The following is a 22,129-nucleotide window of genomic DNA, read 5'->3' on the forward strand; positions in this document are numbered from 1 at the left end:
TTGCAAAGATTCACTTTTCATTTTACAGGTTGTTGTGCAAAATTATACCTTCTTAAAGGCATTCATGTAAATCATGGAATATTTTATTAAATTTCAATAAACAAGTTCCAAATTTAGTTCATACAAAATTTTTGAATTAAAAAAAGGTTGAAACGTTAAAGTCGAGTAAAGGTTACAGTTTTTATGTTGTGCCGAATTATGTTACATTCTTATATTATTCGGAGTGCAAGGACGTTTGTAGGCTACACAAATTCAAAAAGTGCTGAAGAATATTAAATGTTCCTTGTGTAGGCTAGTAAAGTATAAAACTACTTCTGCATTAAACAAATAACAAAAAACATTAAAAGTACAAAATGTATTTATCTGTAGTTAGGAAGACTGATAATGTGGGAAATATGGATTAAATATTGTGTACGTAATGTGTATTGAGAAACTGCACTACATCAGGCCTGCTGAACAGACTTTGGCTAGGATACATGTTGCATGCTTTCCCCTTCTAGACTGCTTCACTATATACCTGAAAGCCACCATGAAGAGAGAGGGCTTTGATGAACAAAAAAGTTAAGCTTTTACACGCCAAGACTCCTCCTCCGGCGACCAATCTGGATTTCACCTGTGAAAATGTTAACACATGAAAACAAGGAGTTAAAAAGACGGGTAACTTTGAATCATACACATATACTAAAATGTTATCTGAGCCGGGAAATACAATTTATTTTAACAATTATTGTGTGTGTATATAGATAGATAGATAGATAGATAGATAGATAGATAGATAGATAGATAGATAGATAGATAGATAGATAGATAGATAGATATATTGTTTAATTGTAACAAACCTACACAAATCAAACAACAGTCTGGGTTGCACTATATGGCCAAATGTTTGTGGACAGCTGACCATCATACCCCTATGTGCTTTATAAACATCCCATTTCAAATGTCACCATCCTTCTAGTGTTTTAGTGAGATTTAGGTAAGAGTGCTGCATAGGATACTAAAGGTTTTTCACATCTGCTGTGGCAAATTGTTTTTTATGGATCTTGTTTCGTGCACAGTAATGGTGCCCCCCTGCTTTCCAGGGAAGGGAAAGTTTTTAGTAGTAAATTTTACTACTGTTGCATATATACACATATAAAGGTGTGCCGCCAATGATGTGGTAACAGTTTGTGAAGAAACCACATATAGGTGTGATGATCAAATGTCCCTGCTTTTTGACCATTAGGTGCACATTTGTAGAAGTCATCATTCACTACATTTTGGTATATTTAATTTAATAACTCCTAGAAACCATACCAACATATTTAGTGATTATATTGTTCTGCCATCTAAGCCAATGCCTTTTTTTTACAAAAACATTTCCAATCAAAGAGAACAACGTCCTAACAGCAGGGATCAAACCACTGAACTCCTCAGCTTGTTTGTCTTCCCCAACAACTGATATGACCAGCAAATAAGCTAAACATGGCAACTCCAGCAAATTTCATGGAAAATATAACAATTACTTTTTATTTATTGCATAATCATTTATTTTGGTTAGACTGACTTTAAAGAAATGCATCATCTCATTACAAATGTACTTCAAAATGTTTTAGTCTGGCAGTGGTCAGGTATCAAGGGCCATAAAATGATTTGGAACAAAGGGGCACAGAGATATATGACTGCAGTGTCTATACCTCACCTTTCTCACCCTTTTGTCCCCTTGGCCCCTCTGGACCTGTTGGTCCTGGAATACCAGATATGCCTTGTCTTCCCACCTCCCCTGTGAATAAAAAGTAACATAATTCCCCAAAATAATCATATCTCGAACGTCGGTTAGCATTTCCGCCCCAATCATTTCTATGTATGATAGCCTACTATAACAAGATTGATTTCCAGTAATGTTTCTCTTTTATCTTAAAGTGCTCAAAGCTAGAAGTAACATGACAATATTATACAGATGTACCTTTTTCTCCTTTAGGTCCAGGGTATCCTCTTTCTCCTTTATGTCCTTGCCTGCCAGGTGGACCTGGAATAGTGCCATGTACTGGAAAAATAAAAGAACGTTTGAGAACACTACTAAATGAACAGCAAATGCAGGCATTTTGCTGGTGTGATTTCTGCCATACTTTCTCTAAAACATTTAACCGATGACTATAGACAAGTACGCAAGCAGAACATGGGAACTAGAGTCAGCTTCCTTAGCACACAATACATACCAAGAAAAATACAGTTAGCAGTTTCAAGCAGGTATTTTCTTAAAGCTTATATATATATATATTACCATCTCTTTTTCTATAACATGACAGTTACACAACCTGGGAGAGTTTAAGCTAGCATGTGCTTCCACTAAAACACATAAAAGCACAATTTCATCTTTTTGAACTGCTACTCATGCTACATCCCAATGCAGCGTAACGCAGCCAGAGGAAACCACTAACTTCCTTCTTCTAAACTCAAATACACATGATTAATACGTGCTAATCTGATAAACAGTAATGCCATCCTTTCCATCCAGTGAGACTAGATTAGACTGTTCACCATCATAGGAATTAGGAATTATTCCACAAAGTTTGTTTTATGTTTTATATATGTGGTCTTGTCTGACCTTCAGTCGATATCTTCGATTATAGAGTGTCTAGAGTGTCTGTTACAGTAAAGGTGCTCACTTCTAAAGAAATCCATGAGATCTGTAGTGACATTCCCATAAGCAGCAAAAACACGGCTGTGTCCAGGATGGCCAGGTGGACCAGGAGGACCTGAAGGGCCCTGGATTCCCATAGAATGAGATCTCCAATAATTATCATTAATTTCCTGCAGTAGACCCTGCCCTGATGGGGGAAAATGGAAAGTTTAGTTCATTGAGAAATTAAAGCTTCTATATAAAAAAACTTTGAAAACAACAAGTTGACTTTACTCACTCTGAATGTAGTCAGTGACTCTCAGTGCAACATTGGAGTAGTCTGTCTCAGCCAACCTGACTCCATTACGGTCAGTAGCATAGTAACCCCCACCCGCACTGTATGTAGAATCACCACGGTCTCCTTTTTCACCACGAGGTCCTGGAGGGCCAGGGGGTCCAGGGAGGCCTGAGGTGTACCTTCGCATAGTGTCACCTGTAAAGAATTTAGTCAATATTATTGCTCTGATTTAACCATGAACATAAATGAACCTGACAGGATTGAACTGATAAAACCCTTGACAACGTGTCTTCAAGATTATACCACTAAAATCTTTATACCACTAGGATCCAATTGTGTTGCACTGTGAGCATCAAGGTTTTATCCAGTAAGGAAGAATTAACTCGCTGGATGAGTTGAATCATGTGAATTATATTTATTTTACAGTGTAGCTTGAATAAATAATGCTAGCTAACTACAGACAGTTGACAAATTAAATGACAAACCAGTGGCTCTACTGTGCTGTGGCATGCTTTGGTTCTAAAGTCTAAATCCAGTTAGAGGCAAGCATTGCTGTAAATCAATACAAAGTTAGATCTGACAGAGTGGTCTCTTCCAGGATATGACTGTCCCAGTCCAAATAATACAAAAGTTCATTGAATTGTTTGATGAGGCTGAAATTTAAGAACCTTATATGTTATAGCCTTTGCTTCTGATTGTTTGTAAAGAAAACCAGAACCTGTACAGTTTATTTTAATCTGGCTAAACAAAGACACATTTAGCCACATGTAAATGTAAATGGAGTTTTATTGATATATTGTTTACTGATTGAAATCATTATCTATTTCTTTTATGCACTACCCAAGAACAAAAGTAATACACATACAATATGGCAGAATGATTAACTCACTATTGAGATACTCCTGAAGCTCAGCACGAATGTGTGCTCTCTGATTGGCTCTGTCATAGGATGCAAGTGCCCTAGAGTCTCCTGCAGGCCCCTGAGGTCCTGGAGGGCCAGGGGGTCCTGGGGCTCCCTGTAAGCCAGAATCTGTGGTTTAAAAAGAAACAAACAGGTTTATTTTCATGATTATTACATTGCATAATTTTACAAGATCAAATAATGTGTAAAAGGAGGAACTTACTTTGTATGTAGGACTGGATGTCTTCAAGTCTGTATCCTGAGCTTGAAAAGCCTGGGGTTCCGGCAGGACCAACTGGACCAGGTAGGCCTGGTCTTCCTGGAGGACCGGGAGGTCCTTGAAGACCTGTTCTAAGCCCTGACCCTTCATCAGAACATGTGTTATGTCAACAAATGTAAAAAAAAAAAATAAAAAAAATAACTGAATACCAGAATAATGAGGACAGTCAATAAACATCCAGACTTACTCTCAATCAAAGCAGTGATGTCACTGTAAGTGGAACCTGATTGTCCAGGTGGGCCAGGAGGACCAGGGGGTCCAGGTCTATTTATCAACCCTCGTTCTAAACACAAAGAGAAACATTTTCTAAATATTAAATTGATTATTATTTGGTGAAAAGATTGTCAAACTAATTGATCATTAATTGGAAAGAGTATTTTGAGATTATGACATACCATTCATGATTCTCAGAACATAGTTTGCCACTTCCTGTGTGTCAAAGTTTGCTAGATTTACACTTCCTGAAGGGCCAGGTGGTCCTGGAGGGCCAATCACATACCGCCTAACATCATCTCCTAAACAAACATCAAAAAGCAGTTGTTGTTTAGCAAGTTTTATAATAATGTCAATAATACAAAATGTCTGACACAAAACACTTACTTTGTAATAATGCAATAATTTCATTAGCAGATACAGATACAGAGCCAGCAGGGCCCGGAGGACCTTGAGGACCAGGGGATCCACTTAATCCAGAGCCTAGAACAAATTTTTGTTTAACTTTTTTTTTCCAATATTGATATTGAGAAATTGTTGTGCACATAGAGTGCTATATGGTACAAGTTAAATCAAAATTTTGTTCAATATCTGCAAAAAATGCTTTGTAATAAAAGGTTTTTAATTAAAAGTAGAACATAACATTTACATAACAGGAAACGCAAATATCCCAATAATTTACTTTGGGGATCTTCAGATTTACTTCTTTGCAATACCTTTCAAGCTACAGTATATCCATATATAGCTATTTGGTTACAGAGGTTTGCTGGAACAATAGCACTATAGATAATCTTATGGGAGATTGACAAGAAATCAATTAATAAACTGCATACTAGAAATACTATAAATATAAAATCTATAAAAAAAAAATTCTGTAGTGTCACATGAGATTCATGAGAGGATCTGGACTTACGCTGAATGTATGCAATAACTCGAGATGCCACCTCCTCAACAGACACTGATGCCCCTGGAGGACCAGGAGGCCCTTGGAAACCAGACAAATGCTGCCTCATGCTGTCACCTGAGATTTTCAGTACAATTTGTTTATATGCATTGGTAAACAAATTTGGTAAAAAAAAATTGGTCCTCCAAATGTAATATTTATGTGGGATCTTGGGCTGACAAACTTACTCTGCATGTAGTCAACAATGAAACGACGATAATCTGCAGTTGATCCAGAATGTCCAGGAGAGCCAGGTGGTCCAGGAGGTCCTGGTAGTCCTGGGGACCCTGGAACTCCAACAGAACCTGAGCCTATTAAGAGGACACAATTCTACATTTATGGCAAGCAATACATGGTAATATTGTAAATCTTACAGGTTTATTTATAGTAAAGGTTTTACCTCTTGATGTTCCTGGGATCCCTGGAGCACCAGGAATTCCACTGTCTCCTGTAAAACACAAAATGTCAGTTGGTTAGTAATAATATTCAATTATGTTCATACAACTCGAAAGATGTATTAGGCATGATACCTTTAGCACCCTGTTGACCTGGTGGCCCTGGAGGTCCAGGTAGCCCAGGTGGACCTTGAACTCCACTTTGCTCTGAGACTATAAAATATCACATTTGTGTATTTAGACCTACATACACTATAAATCAAATAATAATAATAAATACAATTGTAACTTTGCAACAATGATAATTCACATTATATTTCATGATAGTTAACATTATAAAGAAAACACCTACTCTAGGTCTTAAGATAGTAATAACAATATGCCCAGAGAGATTAGTGAATCTACATAGCATTCACAACAGAAATGAACTGTTCTAAACTTACATCTAACTTCAGATTCACCTGGTCTTCCAGGTAGGCCAGGCTGACCTGCATTTCCTATAGAGGACAAAAAACAAATATAAATCATATAAACCCATGAGTAAGCATGAGACCTATTTGTCCACTCATGAATGTGCTAACAGGGCTACACACCTTGGTATCCTCTAGGTCCTTGTGGTCCTGAAATAATGATTAAATGTTAGAATGCACATATAACGCTATAACCATCAAAAATCCCGAGAATACCTAAGGAATATATTCAAACTGACAAAAACCCTGAAGATTCACCTGTGTCTCCTTTAGGACCTGCAGGTCCGGGTGGTCCTGGTGGCCCAGCAAAAAATGTTCCTGCAATGATTTTATAAACACAAATGTCAGAAACATTACAATATTTAGGTTACATAATACTGCAAATTAGCACCTTGTAGCATAATCTGACAACAGTAAGATAGCACACCTGAGTTGGGCACAAAGCTCCCTGGCTCTCCCTTCACTCCTTTCTCACCTCTTGGGCCAGGTGTGCCATATCCTACAAAACATCACTGAAATGTTGAGGATGAGGAGTAGATAATGACAACACAAACAAAGTGTCATTACAAGGATGTATTTCAAGTCAGTGTTTATGGAGCTACTCATCATCTAACATGAATTTTCCAGATTAAAAACTATTCCAGATAAAAAATGATACATGATGGTGTAAATAGACAATTTCTCCTTGCATCAGTTTTACCCTGCAATTATAAAATAATATAAAACTCTCTTGTGTGATGTGTGTATAAACTGTAATGTGTGTCTATGGAAAACAGAAAACCATGTTGGTTAAAGTGCACTTCTTTTCATCTTGCATTCACTGATAATGGTCATATACCTGGAGCTCCAGGATGTCCCGGGGGACCAGGTGGCCCTGGTGGTCCCTGAATAACTTGAGGTGCATCTAAAGAGCCATACTGTCCTAAAAGGGTACAGGTACACCGTACAAACTTTAGCATTTTTCTGAATGTCTTTTTAAAATTCACTTCTGAAGCGTTTCTTACTTTCTCCTCTAACTGAAGTAACTTTCTCTGATCTTTCCACTGTGACCCCAGCCTCTCCTTGCTCACCCTTATCACCTTTAGGACCTGTACAGACAATTGGATGACCAGATGAAATGGAGATTCGAAAGATAAAAAGTGATACATGATACACTGAAAAGTGTGCAAAGTAAAGAGAGCAACCATTTTCTACTAAGTTTTCATTCAACTTACTCTGATTGTTTTGGAGAGATTAAGGGGGTGGTTAAGGCAAAACTAACTGAAAGTAAACAACTTTGATGTATGATTCTAAACATTACGAACTTCTGTAGCGGATATTTATCGAGAAAATAATTGTTTACCTGGTTGGCCAGGAATTCCAGCAGGACCAACAGGGCCTGTAGTGAGAGAAATTGGATTAATGTAATGAACTCATTTGAATAACATCCTGCAGTTTAAATAAAAGTGGAATCTAGCAGGAACAAGTGTGTTCTTTGACCAACCTGACAGTCCTGGAGGTCCAGCAGTTCCAGGTGGTCCAGCTGGCCCTGGAGGTCCAGGAATTGCCACAGAACTGGAACCTGCTGTAGATTGTAAAATATAAATAGGTAATCTTTATATATATTGATATATTTATATGTATGTATATATATTTATATATAAAAAGTATAAAAATGTAAATCATATTATACAATAAGGTTAAGGCTTTACCTGCATTGATAACTCTGCCAGGTTCACCATTTTCACCTGGAAAACAATGTGAAATTTAAGACACCACTGATCGTTTAAAGGAAGTATTGTAGGTCATTTCATGTGTTTTATAATGCATCAATACAAACCTTTAACTCCAGGTTGTCCTGGAAGTCCTGCAATGCCTACAGAAAGGACAATACCATCGGTAACATTTAGGATCAACATTTTAAAATAAGAGTATTATTACTCATGAAAAAAAATGCTATTTAAAAACCGCATTAATGCATTAAGTTACCTGGAGGTCCCTGAAGCCCTTGAGCTCCTAATAAAAGAAAAATGATAGGAACAGGTTAAACCAAGAACCTTAAAAACATTCTCCAGACACAAATGTACACAATGTGGATTTCAGTGAACTTTTTAGGATTACTGCTAAACAATTTAGCTTTTTTCTTTAAAGAAATTACCTTTCCAATAAAATGTTTTAAATGATCAATGAGAAAGATCATGAAAGATCTACAAAAGAAAGTATGTGCATTGCATAGTGTAAAACCTTGAGGTCCAGTATCACCAGGTGGTCCAGCTGGGCCTCTGATTCCGGGCATCCCGATAGGACCTTGATCACCTTGAGTTTGGAATAAAAGAAATGAATATGATGAGGTGGTACTTGTTTGACTGTTAAAATTGCAATTTGCTAGAATGTCACTCACCTCTTTGACCCTTTTCACCATCTCCACCTGAAGCCCCTAATAATAAATTTTTTTTAATAAATACTGCATTTGGTTGAGAGAGTCTATTCAAACATGACTAAACTTGAGTAAACAAACATTTAGCAAAAGCAGTAGGATGAATCCACAACAATGACATACATTTATGGACAGATAATCTCTCATGTTCAGAAGTTCAGTCACTCCCTACCTGTTGATCCTTTGTCTCCTTTCTCACCATGGAGTCCTGTTTTTCCTGGGGCCCCTGGGAAGCCTAGAGGTACAGTCAGGAAAGTAATTCATATGAGAATACACAGTGTGTGTGTCAATAAACTAATTACTTAAAATACTATTTTCTTGAATATCACATTGTATAGAAACACACACACCTGGTACACCAGGATCCCCCTTTTCACCATGATCACCTACAGTAAACAAACATCCATGCATACATTATAAGAAAATGAATTTGAACTAGCAGTTTTTCCGTATGCATTTTGCAAATTATAGAAATATTCTTTATTACAGACCCTTAATTCCTGGTTGTCCATGAGGTCCTCTGTCCCCTAGCAGAGAAAATAGGAATCAAATAATGTTTCATGTTTCAATCACTGGCCACAATATCACTTGCTTTAATTTATTCACCTGAACTGATCAGTAATAAAATTTAAATTAATAATATATAACAGCCTTGTAGCTTACCCTTAGGTCCTGCAGGGCCTGCTTCTCCTCTGAAACCTTGTGGACCTGGTTCACCTGGGTAGGTCAAAACATGGCTCATCATTTTATCCTTTTAAATCTCAGATGACTTAAGATCTCTGATGACTGTATTTATTATTGTTTATAATATATTGTAGATATTTTGCCTACCAGGTGAGCCTGAAAGACCATTAACACCTGCTGAACCTGCAGAACAATTATGATTAGGCAGGTTAGCAATAATGTTACTTTATTAAAACAATTATGTTGACATAATTGACCACTACATATTAATTTGACAATATCATAAAGTAACCTATAAAGCATTAAGTATGAATAATGAATAAGTATATGACAGTGTAGTTGACAGTATCAGTATACCACAATACTATATAAAATCTAAATAAACCTTTTAGACCTGGTGGACCAGCTGGGCCAGGAGGTCCACGAGTTCCTGGTTCTCCTGATGAGCCTGAAAAGAAAAATCAAATTAAATAATTCACTTTACATTTTGTCAAATTTCAAATGCATTTTCATATGTATTAGAATAGAAAAAAGTCAAAAGTCTAAATGCCAAAGACTATTATATTTGATTTACAAAAAACAGGAAACACATTTGTCTTTGCTAAGGGCCTTTTTTCAAAATATTTGGATGCTCAAATCTGTACCCTTGTACAATCCTCAGCTCAGCTTGTGCACAGGGCAGAAAAATGCATTTTACTGCTAATTAACATGAACCTTTTGCCTGTTTTCAGGCAAAAAAATCTATTTGTTCTTTAGACCACAAGCAGGTCATAAAACAGCTCTGAAGGTATTAAAGCAACCCAAATTGCTGATGCCCAGGGCGTCTGACCTCTTTCACCCTTTTCTCCAATGCCTGCAGATCCTGGCTCTCCCCGTTGCCCAGGTGACCCATCTCGGCCCCTGAGTCCTGGTAGCCCCTCTGCACCATGCTCGCCTACAAATAACAGTAGAGTAACCTGCTTAATTCTTTTTTATAAGTGCTCATACAGTTGTTCAATATGTAGGATGATATGATCATTTTCTTAAAAACAGTCAGAAGTTACCTGGACTTCCTTTTTGTCCTTTTGGACCTTCAGGTCCTGGGTGTCCTGTAACTCCTGGAGAACCTTCAGCACATGTTGCATAACCAGATTAGATGCCAAAACAGACATTTATGAATGTATTAAATTCAAACAGTTCCTCTTCTTCAATATTTCCTACCTGGCATCCCTGGGAAACCACTATCCCCTGAAAAGCATTTAAAAATGTTAGTCCTGTGCACATAATTCATTAAATTAATTAGGTTTCTTAAAGATTTGTTATAGTACAGATGAAGCCCACAACAAGCCTTGATTTCTACACACCTTTGGTTCCTTGAGCTCCAGTATCACCTAAAAATGACAGTTATTCTCATATGTAAATCTTTACAAGACAATGACAGACTAAATAAAAGTCCTATTATGAATTGTAGACACATGCAAGATAAATGACTATACCATAGGACAAGTTATTAAGACATGTTTCCAGTTTCTTTACCTTTAGGCCCTGGCATTCCTCTTTCTCCTTTGAGTGATGAAGCAAGGCTTGCTACAGGAAGAAAGAAAAAAATGCAGATTTTAAGACAGGATCCTTGCACAATTGTATATTACTACTACTACTACTACTACTATTATTATTATTATTATTATTATTATTATTATTATTATTATTATTATTAATAATAATAATAATAATAATAATAATAATAAAGATGATGATGGTGATGATGATAATGATGATGATAATGATGATGATATTGATAATAATATATGTGTGGAAAATAAAACATCTGAAATAAAATAATACTGTAGGTTTTGGCAGTCTGGGAGGAATTTATTATTTTTTTTATAGAAATGTTTTATCTCTTTCTCTACTCATGTCAGGGTTTTTGTGTCCTCATGAAATGCAAGGATGGTTACATCACAACAAACTTCATAGGAATGCCAAGAAATTTGGATCTTGTGGATCCATACAAATCTCTGAAGTGTGAAATAATGAATATGTTACATATAATAAATATGTCTCTTATATTTCCACAAAGTTTTTTCAGCATCTTCTCCTCATTCATACAAACCCATCGCTCACACATCACATCCTGCTTCAGATATTCAAACCTCCTCCCATATTCACCTCAATCTCTCTTTGTTCATCTCAACCCTCTTAACCTGCACTCCACCTGACCCCTGCTCGAATTTCAAATTTATAAAAAGCAAGTCAAGCATACACTACTCCTGAAGTTTACACTCTTCACAGCTCTTTAATCCCATTAGAGCCACTGATTAGATCAACAATTCTTTTCTCACTAAGCCCACCAAGATTATTAAGTTCTCACTACATCTTGACAATACAACATGAAAAAAAAAATCATCCTCCTATATACAAAGTCATGCTGCAAGTTAAAGAATTGTTGATCCGATCAGAGAAGGTCTGACCTTGTATAATATGAAGAATTTTAATTGCCACCAATATTCTAATAGCATACCGGATGTTACTGACTATTAGCTAAATATTTTTTTATTTATCTATTTATATAGATGAATGATGTTTTGGGATTTAGGTTAGATTTATAGTGTTAAGTCACACAACTGGTGTGTGTGTGTGTGTGTGTGTGTGTGTGTGTGTGTGTGTGTGTGTGTGTGTGTGTGTGTGAGTGCGCATGTATTTTGGTACCTCGGAATTTCTCAGACTGCAGCTCGGTTTGCAGGAGTCTCTGCAGTTTCGCAGAATCTGAGATAGTATCTGCTCCTAAGTTCAATGCATTATCAGTACCCATGTCCATGTATAAACCTGGCATTTGGTTGGGAATATTATTATCAGACAGTCGACTAGTGCGACCCCTGTTGGCCTGAACTAGGCCCTGAAGAGTATCCATACGCTCTTTCAGCTTCCTCACCTCCTCCGCTATAAAAAGACAAAAACAACATTATGGAGCACTGATTATTATTAGTCATCTTAAATGGTAAACACAAATACCTATATTTACTGTAATTCTGATCATTAATATTGTTGTTTTGACAAATAAAATATCCATGCTGTTCCTCTAATGGAACGAAACATTAGAAGTGATATTTTATTAACACAGATATGGTGATTTTGTGGACAAGAATCTAACACGGGAGAGTTAAAGATGACAGACAAGATGATGAAGTAGTATACCGAGAGCAATAAGTCCAAAAAGGAGTCCAAGGAGCAGCAGAAGACTAAGCAGAAGTCCAAGCAGCCACTTCCACCAGGAGCAGCAACTGGGACCACAGCCAAAGCATCCGTCTTCTCCTTTGCCATTATTCTTCTCCTTATAGATCTCTAGCAAGACATGAAAGAAATAAAGAGGACAAAACTCTCTTAAGCACTAAATCCTCAGAAAAGTTTAGTTTCACCACAGTCTATTTGTAACCAGAGATGGGAAGTAAAGAAGTATTTGTATACTTAAGCAGATTCTTCTGGTAGCAGTAATTTAAGTCAAGTCAACAAGACTTTATTTCTTTTTCACTTTGTGCTTTCAGGCTTTAATTTTTTTACACAAATATCTGCACTTTACTTCTTCTTACATTTTCAAACCAGGCTTGTTACTTTAGTTTTAATCTATTTGGTGACATGATGATAATATTTTTTCTTCCCATTGCGTGCCATTTTCAGTCCATCAACCTAATTCTTTTCTTTCTGCAGCTTTTTCCATTTACCACTGGTGTATCATTTCCTGGCACTTACACACTACAGATGTAGGCTGGCAAATGATGCTAATAACACGCAAGGCAGAAGGCAACAAAAAATATATTGTTAATGTGGATGAGACAGAGGGAGTAAACTTGACTGAGAACAGAGACATTCCTGATCACCTGATGATCATCTTTTCTCTGCTTGTGTTCTATATGGTGGATGTTCAGCCTGGATACATTCATTAGATAACGAGATTTGAGATTCGGTTGTATTTATATATGAAAATGATGTGAGGTCCAGTCACCAGCATGACACTAAAACAGGCTACTTTTTACTTAGTTACATGTCAGAGCCCAAACTTATTTAGTTTAACTTGAGTAAAAAGTGTAGTCAGTACTTCAACTTTTACCAGAGTCTTTTAAAACATGAGTATCTGTACTTCTGCTTAAGTGAAGGATGTGTGTTTTGTGACTTTTGCCATCTCTTTAACAGTTAGAAGAGAGACGTTACCTGCATATGTAGCCTTATCTTTAGTAGGAGCTGATGAAGATCCATCTTTCCAATGTAAAAATAAAAAATCTTATTACACACTCTTTCATCACAGTACTGTCAAAGCCTAAACTCACAATAATTGTTTTATCATTCCAGAATAGAAACACTTAAAAGAACAGTTGAACTGATATGCTTACAGTAGGAGCTTAAAGTTAATTTGGCGGGAGCTGTCTCAGTATAGCTGCTTGCAACTGCCTCTTTCTTCAGTGAGACATCCGAAACAGACCCTTTAAAGAAAAGTATCTCTATGAGTTTATGAACCCAATTTTATTTGATCATGGTACATACATTAAAATAATACCATATTGTCAAATATTCTTTGTATTATTATAAGTTTTGCACATGCTGGAGCAGAGAATGGTGTTGGGGTGAATACATTATGAGGGATGCACTTGAAATCTATTTTTTACATAAAGTAATTACTGTTTTTTCTATATAATTGTATTGATTAGGTTTTTCTAATTTTATTATTAACTCCTTAATTAAATATTCACTAACTATTTTATTTACCTTACAACACATTTTTCAGTATATACACCTATTAGATGTTAAAAGAATAAATAATAAAGTCTGGGCCCAATCATTTATTTAAGAAGTAAATTATTCACAGTGCATACTTTACAGACTGTACAGACTTTTTCACAGTGCATACTTTAATTTACAGATAAATTGAAATTATTATCTGTTAATAATAAAATGCAACATGTAATTCCTTGTTCTATTTAGTAAATGAAAAATAAATCAGTATTAATTTAGTACTGTGAGTGAAGAAGCCAGTCATTTTGACAGACACTGAAATTTGGTACTTAAAATAAAAAAAGAAAAGAAAAACATTGTATACAGTCTGAAAAAATGGTTTAGAGAAGAAGTATATTTAATCATGGATCAATGTGGGTGAGCCAATTTTGGATGTTTAATGCTGCACCACACATATCTGTGCATATGTATTCATTTCTGGCCAACCAAATTAGCAGTGTGTAAAAAATGTTCCTTCCTGAAAAATAGAACATGTTCTTTATTGAAAGTATTTATCAAGCCAGACTTGATATGACACATAGTCTAGATTTTAAATAACATACACCCTTGAATACTTAAATTACTTCTTTAATGCTATTTAAACATCCAAATCCATTTCTATAAAATCTGCACATTTACCTCCTTTTCCATACGATGTACTGCTGGAGAACTGCTTTCCACTGTCCTTTGAAAGCACGAGCACTTCGGTGTCATTTTTTGAAGGAATATTCTCCTTCTCTAGTATAATATATTTTCGTGCCACATCATCATTAGCAGAGCGTGTAGTTGTGCCTGAATAAAGGGTTAATTTAGCACAAAAAGCAAATCTATAAATATATGTGTAAAAACATCTGGCCTAAAAATGCTTATTTAATATACAAGTATTACAAGTACCTGTAGATGTTAAGACTCCTGTACTAACAATTCCAGCACTACCAATGCTCTGAGAAATGTTTTTCTGCACACCATATCCTGTAGAACACATAAAACTCAAAACTCATTCCAGGTGCTAAATGCTGAGTTTGTATGATATTGTGTTTTAATAACAGCTGTTTATAACAGGACTGCAGTGCCATACCTGAAGGTGTGTTAACTGTGTTTGATGTAAGAATTGTACTAGATGGTGTGGAAAGATTATTCTGAAAGCCATACACTGCCATAAAAAAAAAAGATCAGTTGTTCATCAGTTGTTTCTTATTAATGTGTTAAATAAAAAAGCTTTAAATATTATAGGCAATTCGAGTTTTGGTATTTCATATTGTAGGAAGAGCATTTAACAACTTTAGGATTTGGTATGAGTTTTTTTTGTTTCTGGTGCCACCTGCTGCCAGAAATCATTAAATAGTATGTAGACCTGTGTAACTCATGCTGACCTGACAATGAAGAAGGTGATGTGGTGTTTAAAATAGAAGATCCTGGTGACATGTTATTGGCGCTGCTTTGATAAGCAAAAGTATTGCTGGAAGCATTAGATGGCAGTGTGGAGCTGGTCCATGTATACGTCGGAAGTGCAGAGTCCAGAATAGTGGTGTCATACTGGCCCGAGACTGAAAAATACAAGGTTTCAGCACAAGTGTGCATAATAGAAGATCAACATTAACATAGTCCATGTGGGATTGCGCTGTATGTAGAATCATGTTCAGTAAAAGTGCTTAGATAAAGAAAACTACTTTTCCTACAAATGACTCAAAAATCTGGCCTATTATGTCTCGTAAATTGCAGATCTGAAGATTTATAGGTATAAAAAGGTTTGGTAAACTGGAATATTTTGATGTCCAATTCTCATAGAAAATATTCTCATTTTGAACATTCATCCTTACTGTTTAATTTTAAGGTACACACACAGTTTTAGAAGAATTATTTATAAACCTTCTGTCTACTGTCACCCAAAGGAAGGTGGGAACCTTTTTGAATCTGGTTCTTTTCTCATGTCTGGTTTCTTTCTTATGTCATCTCTGGAATTTTTTTCTTGCCACAGTTACCTTGTATTGCTCATTTGAGTTCTAAATCTACATTTGGATTTTTGTATAGGTGCTTTGTGACAATGCCTTTTGTTATACAAATGAAATTAAATATGTGGCAAAAACATCTGTATGTCATAAACTGAATAAAAAAAAAGGTTTCCACTCATCCCACTGATTCGTCAGTTAATAAAAGGCTGATGCATCACATTAGATGGATGGGCCGTGATATCATAATACAGGTCCGGTAAGTTTTTTCTCCCAGATTTTTCCTTTCTCTAATGTATACTGTGTATACTGGAGCCATGTGTGATTATATACCAGTGTGAGAGCCTTGTTTAATGATTTTGGTCTCGACTTTAGCTTTGCGTGGAACAGGTAGGGTGGATGAAGTTGTGGAGCGGGTTGGGCTGACACTTGACGATCGTCCACTCTTCACTAGTTTCTTCACATCATCCAGTTCTGTCCCTGAAACAACATATTGTGAAGCTAATACCTCTGTTTTAACTGTCAATAACTTCTAAAATAATAAAATGGAGATCCCTTGAATTCATTGTGAGTTATAATGTGGTAACATTTTTTGTGAAATCTTTTTTTATAAAAAAAAAAATATTAAAAACTATTTAAGTATATTTAAAAATTATGTACAATTAAATATGTTAGACCACTGCAAATCTACATGATAGAAGAGCATATCTTTTTTAACATACAATCAAATCACAGACATCTAGAAATGTAATGTTTAGTGTTAATTTAACGAAATTGCGGAGTCGAAACTCTTGTTATTTTCGTAACTTGAATGGAAACTGCTAAATTCCAGAAACAAACTTACATTTGGTTGATGGAGATGCACTCTGTAATCTGACTCTGATTTCACTTTCTGTTGAAAAAAAGCAATAACTGGATTAACTGCAGACAGAAATTCCACTAATTCCTTTATTTCCTTTTTCTATTTTTTCTCATTCAATTGTGCATCTAAACATACAAATTAAATTGCTTAAAAAAATGAAATACCATGTATTTAATGCAAGCTGTATTGTAAAAGTAACTAAAATACACATTCAGGAATAATCACCTCTGGTGTGAGACCTTCCTCTTGATGAGCCTATGGAAATGACATGACAATTTTGAAATTATGAGCATGTTTAATGCATAAATCTTTTTCAAGTGTCAACACACTTAGGTATATTCACAGGAATCATTAGCCATAAAGCATGTACTATGTCACATTTTCTTGAGCCTCCTCTGTACACTATCCCAGACCTTGTCTGAGTGTGTCTTTAAAGCAATCAAGGTGTGTGCCTACTAATGATTTATTAATGATTAAAATACATATTACTCATAAAAAGGTTGCTAACCATAGTCCTTTCTTGTGAGCTCTGGTGAAGAGTTGGCACTTGAACTTCCTGTGGATAAAAAAAACAACAGAATGGGCTTACTTTTTAAACATATGTGTTGTGCACGTAAATATGTCACACATACCCTCATCCCTCAATAAAAAAAATCCAAATGTAATTATGTATGTACATTGTGCAGCTCACCATCATAACCTCCTGAGTGACTGACAGTGGTTTTTCTCTCCAAGAAAATGGGGGAGTGGCTTATCGAAGAGACTGAACCTTGTGTCCTTCTCAAGCCCCCTGAGGAACTGGATTTGCTCTTCAACCCAGAGTCTTTTCCAGATATGCTTTCAAATCCTGAACTGCCTCCACGCCCCCCTCCACTTCTGCTGTTCCCAGTGAAGTCATCTCCCAAAAACAAGCCATAGTCTAACACTCCTGCATTCACACCAACTGAGGCTGATGAGGAGAAAGCCAAAGATATTTATAGTATTTAGTGTTGTAAAGTCTTTATTGCAGTCTTTATTGTTTATAGTATAGTATTGATCTTTTTAGCACTGATCTATAGTATCTCACAAATGCACACAATAAAAATCTGAGAAATATAGCATGAATAAGTGCCTACTGTAGAAAGATTAAAATAATTTCACACCGTCCAGTTAATTTCTTAGAATTAGCTAAAGACACCTTTATCATGAATTAGTAAGATATTTTTCAGATTCTGATAACGTGCATTTTTGAGATAGTGTGGATATATATTTTCCTTACAGTTAATTTAAAGTGTTGTAATGCACACTGTTGTTAAGCTGTCAGACAAATATACATGTATGTTGTGTGCCAAGACATACTTTGTGCAATTATGTGTAATCTTTGCAATCAGCAACATAAGATCTCAGCATAATACCTAATTTTACAGGTTTTGTGCAAAAATGTGCATTCTTATAAGGCTGTAGTGAAACTAGTGGACATTCGAGAAACTGAATGATAATAGAGTGATTGTTGTGGTTTTCTTTTCAAGAACACATAATAGTGAGCAATGAAGGAGGATGAATATATATTGTTATGGTTATCTATACATTTGGTTGCAAACACCTTTCTGGTGACACTTTCTGCAACATGACTGAAGCTCAGATTTAATCACAGGTAATGTCAAGAACAGTAGACGATAGTAAATAAATAGTGAGTAAAAACACTATTTACTGTTAAACTAATTTAAATACAAACTAAGTGTTTATTTAAGACTAGAAAAGACAGCTATACATGTACTTACAGGATTGTAAGTAAGAGGTGCTGCTGTTTTGGTTTAGACTATTCTTCTCAAAGCCGCTTCCCCAAGAGCTGTTACTCATGCTCTTACTGCTAGATCCGCTAAAGCCCTCTGATGGAGAGAAAACACACACACACACACACACACACACACACACACACACACACACACACACACACACACACACACACACACACACACACACACACACTTTACTGTACACTCTGTTTCTCACTGTTTATGTATTATGTACAATTATCAAAACTGCTTATCACAAACAACTGTATTGATGTGATAAGGGTGATAGGATCAGTGGGTTTCAAATTCAGTGATGTTACTTACTTGGTGGTAGTGAAGTGAGCCTGGTTGTTGAAATTGTTTCAGTTATAACTGTAGACAAAACAGTTTAGTAAGTGATTACTGCCATTTTAACTGAAATTGCAATTAATTGCAGTGAACACTAAACACTATCATTCAAGCTACATTTATTAAATGACCAGTGGACTCATTTGTGCTAAACGCAATCCAGTGACAGTAAACCACCCCAATATAGTCGTCTCTCTAACTAACTCACAAACACGAAAACTGCAGCATCAGGAGTGAATCATATGAGAAACCGGTCATTAAATCAATTAAACCCGTTCTCTAAATTCATGCCAAAATGGTAGCCCACACTACACATGTTACAGTCTACTATTATTTAGTTCTCTATTATAGGTCTTTGGATTTTTCCATTTGGCATTCCTTACCTCTCTCTCCTACGCTTCCTCCTGAATCGTCTGTTTGCCTCGTTAAAGCATCCATTCCATACTAATTAGGATAAATTAAGAAAATATATAAGCTAATTGTCCATGTTTAAATATCATGTTTAAGTTTAATCATGAAAAAGTTTAAGTTTAAAAATACAAGTGTAATAATAATAAAAATAATAATATTCAGAATAATAATAAGAAGAACAAGAAGAAAAATAAGATTCTTGTCATACTGACTGTGCTGTAATTTGTCTTCTTATTTAGATATGATCAATAAACACAAAAGTGGAAAACATCAAGTAAATCTATTGCAGTACTTATTTTTCATTAATAAGCATTTTATTTAGAACAAAATCTGATAATAAACTGATTAAAAAACAAAACAGGGATGTTTACAATATATAGTTTAGGGACTTAAACATAGATTGCACTAAATGGGAAACTCACTCATACACAATTATCCTATATCAATATAAAGATAAGAATAAAATATTTCTGGATCCCCCGTATTCAAAACAGAATAAAAAACCCACAACAACAACAAAAAAGGAAACATCAGTCATAATAATATGGAAAGTCTCATATTTCATTCAAGACTAAGTTTTAACAGAAAGGTTTAGGTTTTACACAACATTCTGTTTAACAACTGTCTTATTCATGTTAAGTGGTAGGGTAAAGGGTATTTTAAAGGCACCTGTCATGATGTGCACAATAGTTTGAAAGAACACAAAAGACTTCTAAGCATACTGTCTTTATATTTTCCCCTCCGCACCCACTGTACCACCTGCTTTCAATTATACTCTCACGGTCTCACCTATGTTTTTCTGAACAAAAAATTACACAGAATTTCAACCCTGGCAAACTAAATTTTAATAACATTAAACATTATATCACAATGCTTGCATTGTAAATTTTTATATTGCTGGTTTATAGCAGTTATAGACCTAACTTCAAAACATTCACCGTAAAATCTTCTGTAATAATATTAGAAAAATTGCTCAGGTTTTTTTTTACACAGCAAGAAGGTATGCTTCAAAAATTAGAAGACTAATGCTGATGTACTTTTACACATCCATCTGACTATTAAAACATAAAAAAAAAATACATTTTAACTAAATCTTCAATTCCATATTAAATCCAGAGATTAATACATGTCTTTCAACAATAGGTAGACAGATACAAAATCTAATCTGGTGTTTAAATCATTCTAGTTTTACTAAAATAAACTGCATAAATACAGTTTTTATATAAACACAAGTAAAACATGCAGTACCTTACCTGGAGACCAACTGAAACTCAGGAGAAAGTTTGGATTTATCACAAATAAATGTAAAGTGTTCCTTGAGAAGACCAGATAGGAATCAGTGGTTGAGTTGTGTGTGAAGTTCACGCCTGTAACACGTATATCAAGTATTTATCTTTGTTCCATCTAGAACTTTTTTAATCTTCTTCCCACTTTCACCAACAAGCCTCTGCAGGACTCCTGGGCTGGGTTTTACTCTGAGCCACTCCCAAGTGTTTGGCAGGCACACACATACACCCACACAGACTGGCAAACTTTTGAAAAAGAAAAAACAATACCTTGGGGAGTTGCAATTCCAGCCTTTTTGATCATCACTGGTTCATTGCCTGTGGCTATGTTCATATGTTCAAAGATGAGATGAGATTATATGTCTTATCAATTTCCATATAGAGATTTATATATATCGTTTTATACACTTTATTCAGTCTGGAAACAGACAAGTAGACTGGTACAAAAAAAACTTTTTCTTTCAGGTTAGTGAATTGCTATGATTTTCAATAGGTTATATTCTAGGTAAGTGGTAGCACGCGTGGCAATACATTCTTTTAGGGGTCAGAAATGTTATGTTACCTAACTACAATATGAATAAATGAAACAAATCATGTTTATATTGCAATAAGCTATTTTTACCACTGAAAGACAATGAGTTTCCAATGATGTGATGACATCAATGTTTATAACTGCAGCCTTATTTTTAGACAAGCAAGACTTTTAAAACTAACTAATCGAACTGTTTTTAAAATTATATCTTTTTAATTTCACTTTGTCAAATTCACTTTAGTCAGTTTAAATAATAAAAAAGGACAAACAAATTAAATCAATATAATTGGGGTTATTTAAGGTGAATTCATCTTACACCCTCAGGGTCAGCTGATACGCTTCCACATTAGAGAACAGATTTTTTTTTCTGACTAGATCCTGTTTTGCCTAAAGGGACTAAGATGTGAGTTAGAAATATGATTCAGAACTGGCTTGTCTCAACATTAATGCATATTTTATCGTAAATTATACCACAGTGTTGTTGAAATCTCAAATTTGATTGGTCAGAGGGTGTTTAAATATTTTTAAACAGCAGCTTTGAAGGTAGTACATGCTATAACTCAAATAACAGGAATTCAAATAACAGCTTAGAGCACAATAGAGCAATTGTTGTTGCTTCTATATTATCTACATTACCTTCTATACAACCTAAATTAGACAATTCCAATGAGGCCATTTAACATAAATATATTTTTAAACAGTCTGAAATAGCTCAAACTGTAATGTGTGTGTATGATTTTAAAACGAAGTGTCTAGTGTCAGTGCTTTGTAAAATTCAAGATCATGAAGGTTTTTAGAATAAAATAAAGATATAAAATAAAGATTTTTTAAAAGGTTTTTAAAATGGAAGAGAGACTTCATACCAGAAGAACAGAAGAATCAGGAGAACCTGTTAACATTTCTTGGAAACAAAAAGGTTAAAAGCTATGTTTTTTATTCTATTATCTGAAAGATAATAAAAAAGGTTGGGTAAAGAATAAACTGTTGGATGCAAAAAAATAAGTAATCATAAGAGCTAATT

At 35.1% G+C, this 22,129-nt stretch overlaps 1 protein-coding gene across 2 annotated transcripts; it reads right to left on the reverse strand.

Moving 5' to 3' along the window:
• Positions 1-65: 65 nt before the first annotated feature.
• col17a1b (collagen, type XVII, alpha 1b) lies at positions 66-20,739 on the reverse strand. Of its 2 annotated transcripts, none has more exons than XM_083538185.1 (55): positions 20,544-20,739; positions 19,263-19,323; positions 18,856-18,903; positions 18,517-18,624; positions 17,448-17,705; positions 17,265-17,312; positions 16,982-17,011; positions 16,739-16,786; positions 16,228-16,374; positions 15,319-15,492; positions 15,024-15,098; positions 14,840-14,917; positions 14,585-14,737; positions 13,567-13,656; positions 13,388-13,432; positions 12,377-12,523; positions 11,891-12,121; positions 10,718-10,768; positions 10,546-10,572; positions 10,403-10,429; positions 10,246-10,308; positions 10,032-10,136; positions 9,588-9,650; positions 9,350-9,385; positions 9,182-9,235; positions 9,010-9,045; positions 8,869-8,904; positions 8,691-8,753; positions 8,483-8,518; positions 8,326-8,397; positions 8,071-8,097; positions 7,922-7,957; positions 7,794-7,829; positions 7,586-7,666; positions 7,445-7,480; positions 7,107-7,190; positions 6,941-7,006; positions 6,530-6,601; positions 6,361-6,420; positions 6,226-6,252; positions 6,076-6,129; positions 5,768-5,845; positions 5,638-5,685; positions 5,426-5,548; positions 5,208-5,315; positions 4,682-4,777; positions 4,477-4,596; positions 4,269-4,364; positions 4,025-4,165; positions 3,790-3,930; positions 2,901-3,095; positions 2,649-2,810; positions 1,946-2,026; positions 1,682-1,762; positions 66-613 (listed from the first exon to the last, which is right to left on the reverse strand). In XM_083538185.1, exons 2-55 carry the CDS (start codon positions 19,315-19,317, stop codon positions 570-572), a joined length of 4,497 nt encoding a protein of 1,498 aa, XP_083394311.1. In that variant the 5' UTR covers positions 19,318-19,323; positions 20,544-20,739; the 3' UTR covers positions 66-569. The 2 variants fall into 2 exon arrangements, with proteins under 2 accessions (XP_083394311.1, XP_083394310.1); XM_083538184.1 differs by having other exon boundaries at positions 6,941-7,024.
• Positions 20,740-22,129: the final 1,390 nt, after the last annotated feature.

This window comes from Silurus aristotelis, assembly GCF_946808225.1.
Source record: "Silurus aristotelis genome assembly, chromosome: 4".
NCBI lineage: Eukaryota > Metazoa > Chordata > Actinopteri > Siluriformes > Siluridae > Silurus > Silurus aristotelis.

Excerpts from the sequence above, each read along its gene's own strand:
- col17a1b (XM_083538184.1), bottom strand. The coding sequence starts at position 19,317 with ATGGATGCTTTAACGAGGCAAACAGACGATTCAGGAGGAAGCGTAGGA. Across the intron at positions 5,846-6,075 it reads AGGTGAATCTGAAGTTAGAT|TCTCAGAGCAAAGTGGAGTT; the intron begins GTAAGTTTAGAA and ends GATATTTTATAG. Across the intron at positions 1,763-1,945 it reads TGGACCTAAAGGAGAAAAAG|GGGAGGTGGGAAGACAAGGC; the intron begins GTACATCTGTAT and ends TTTTATTCACAG.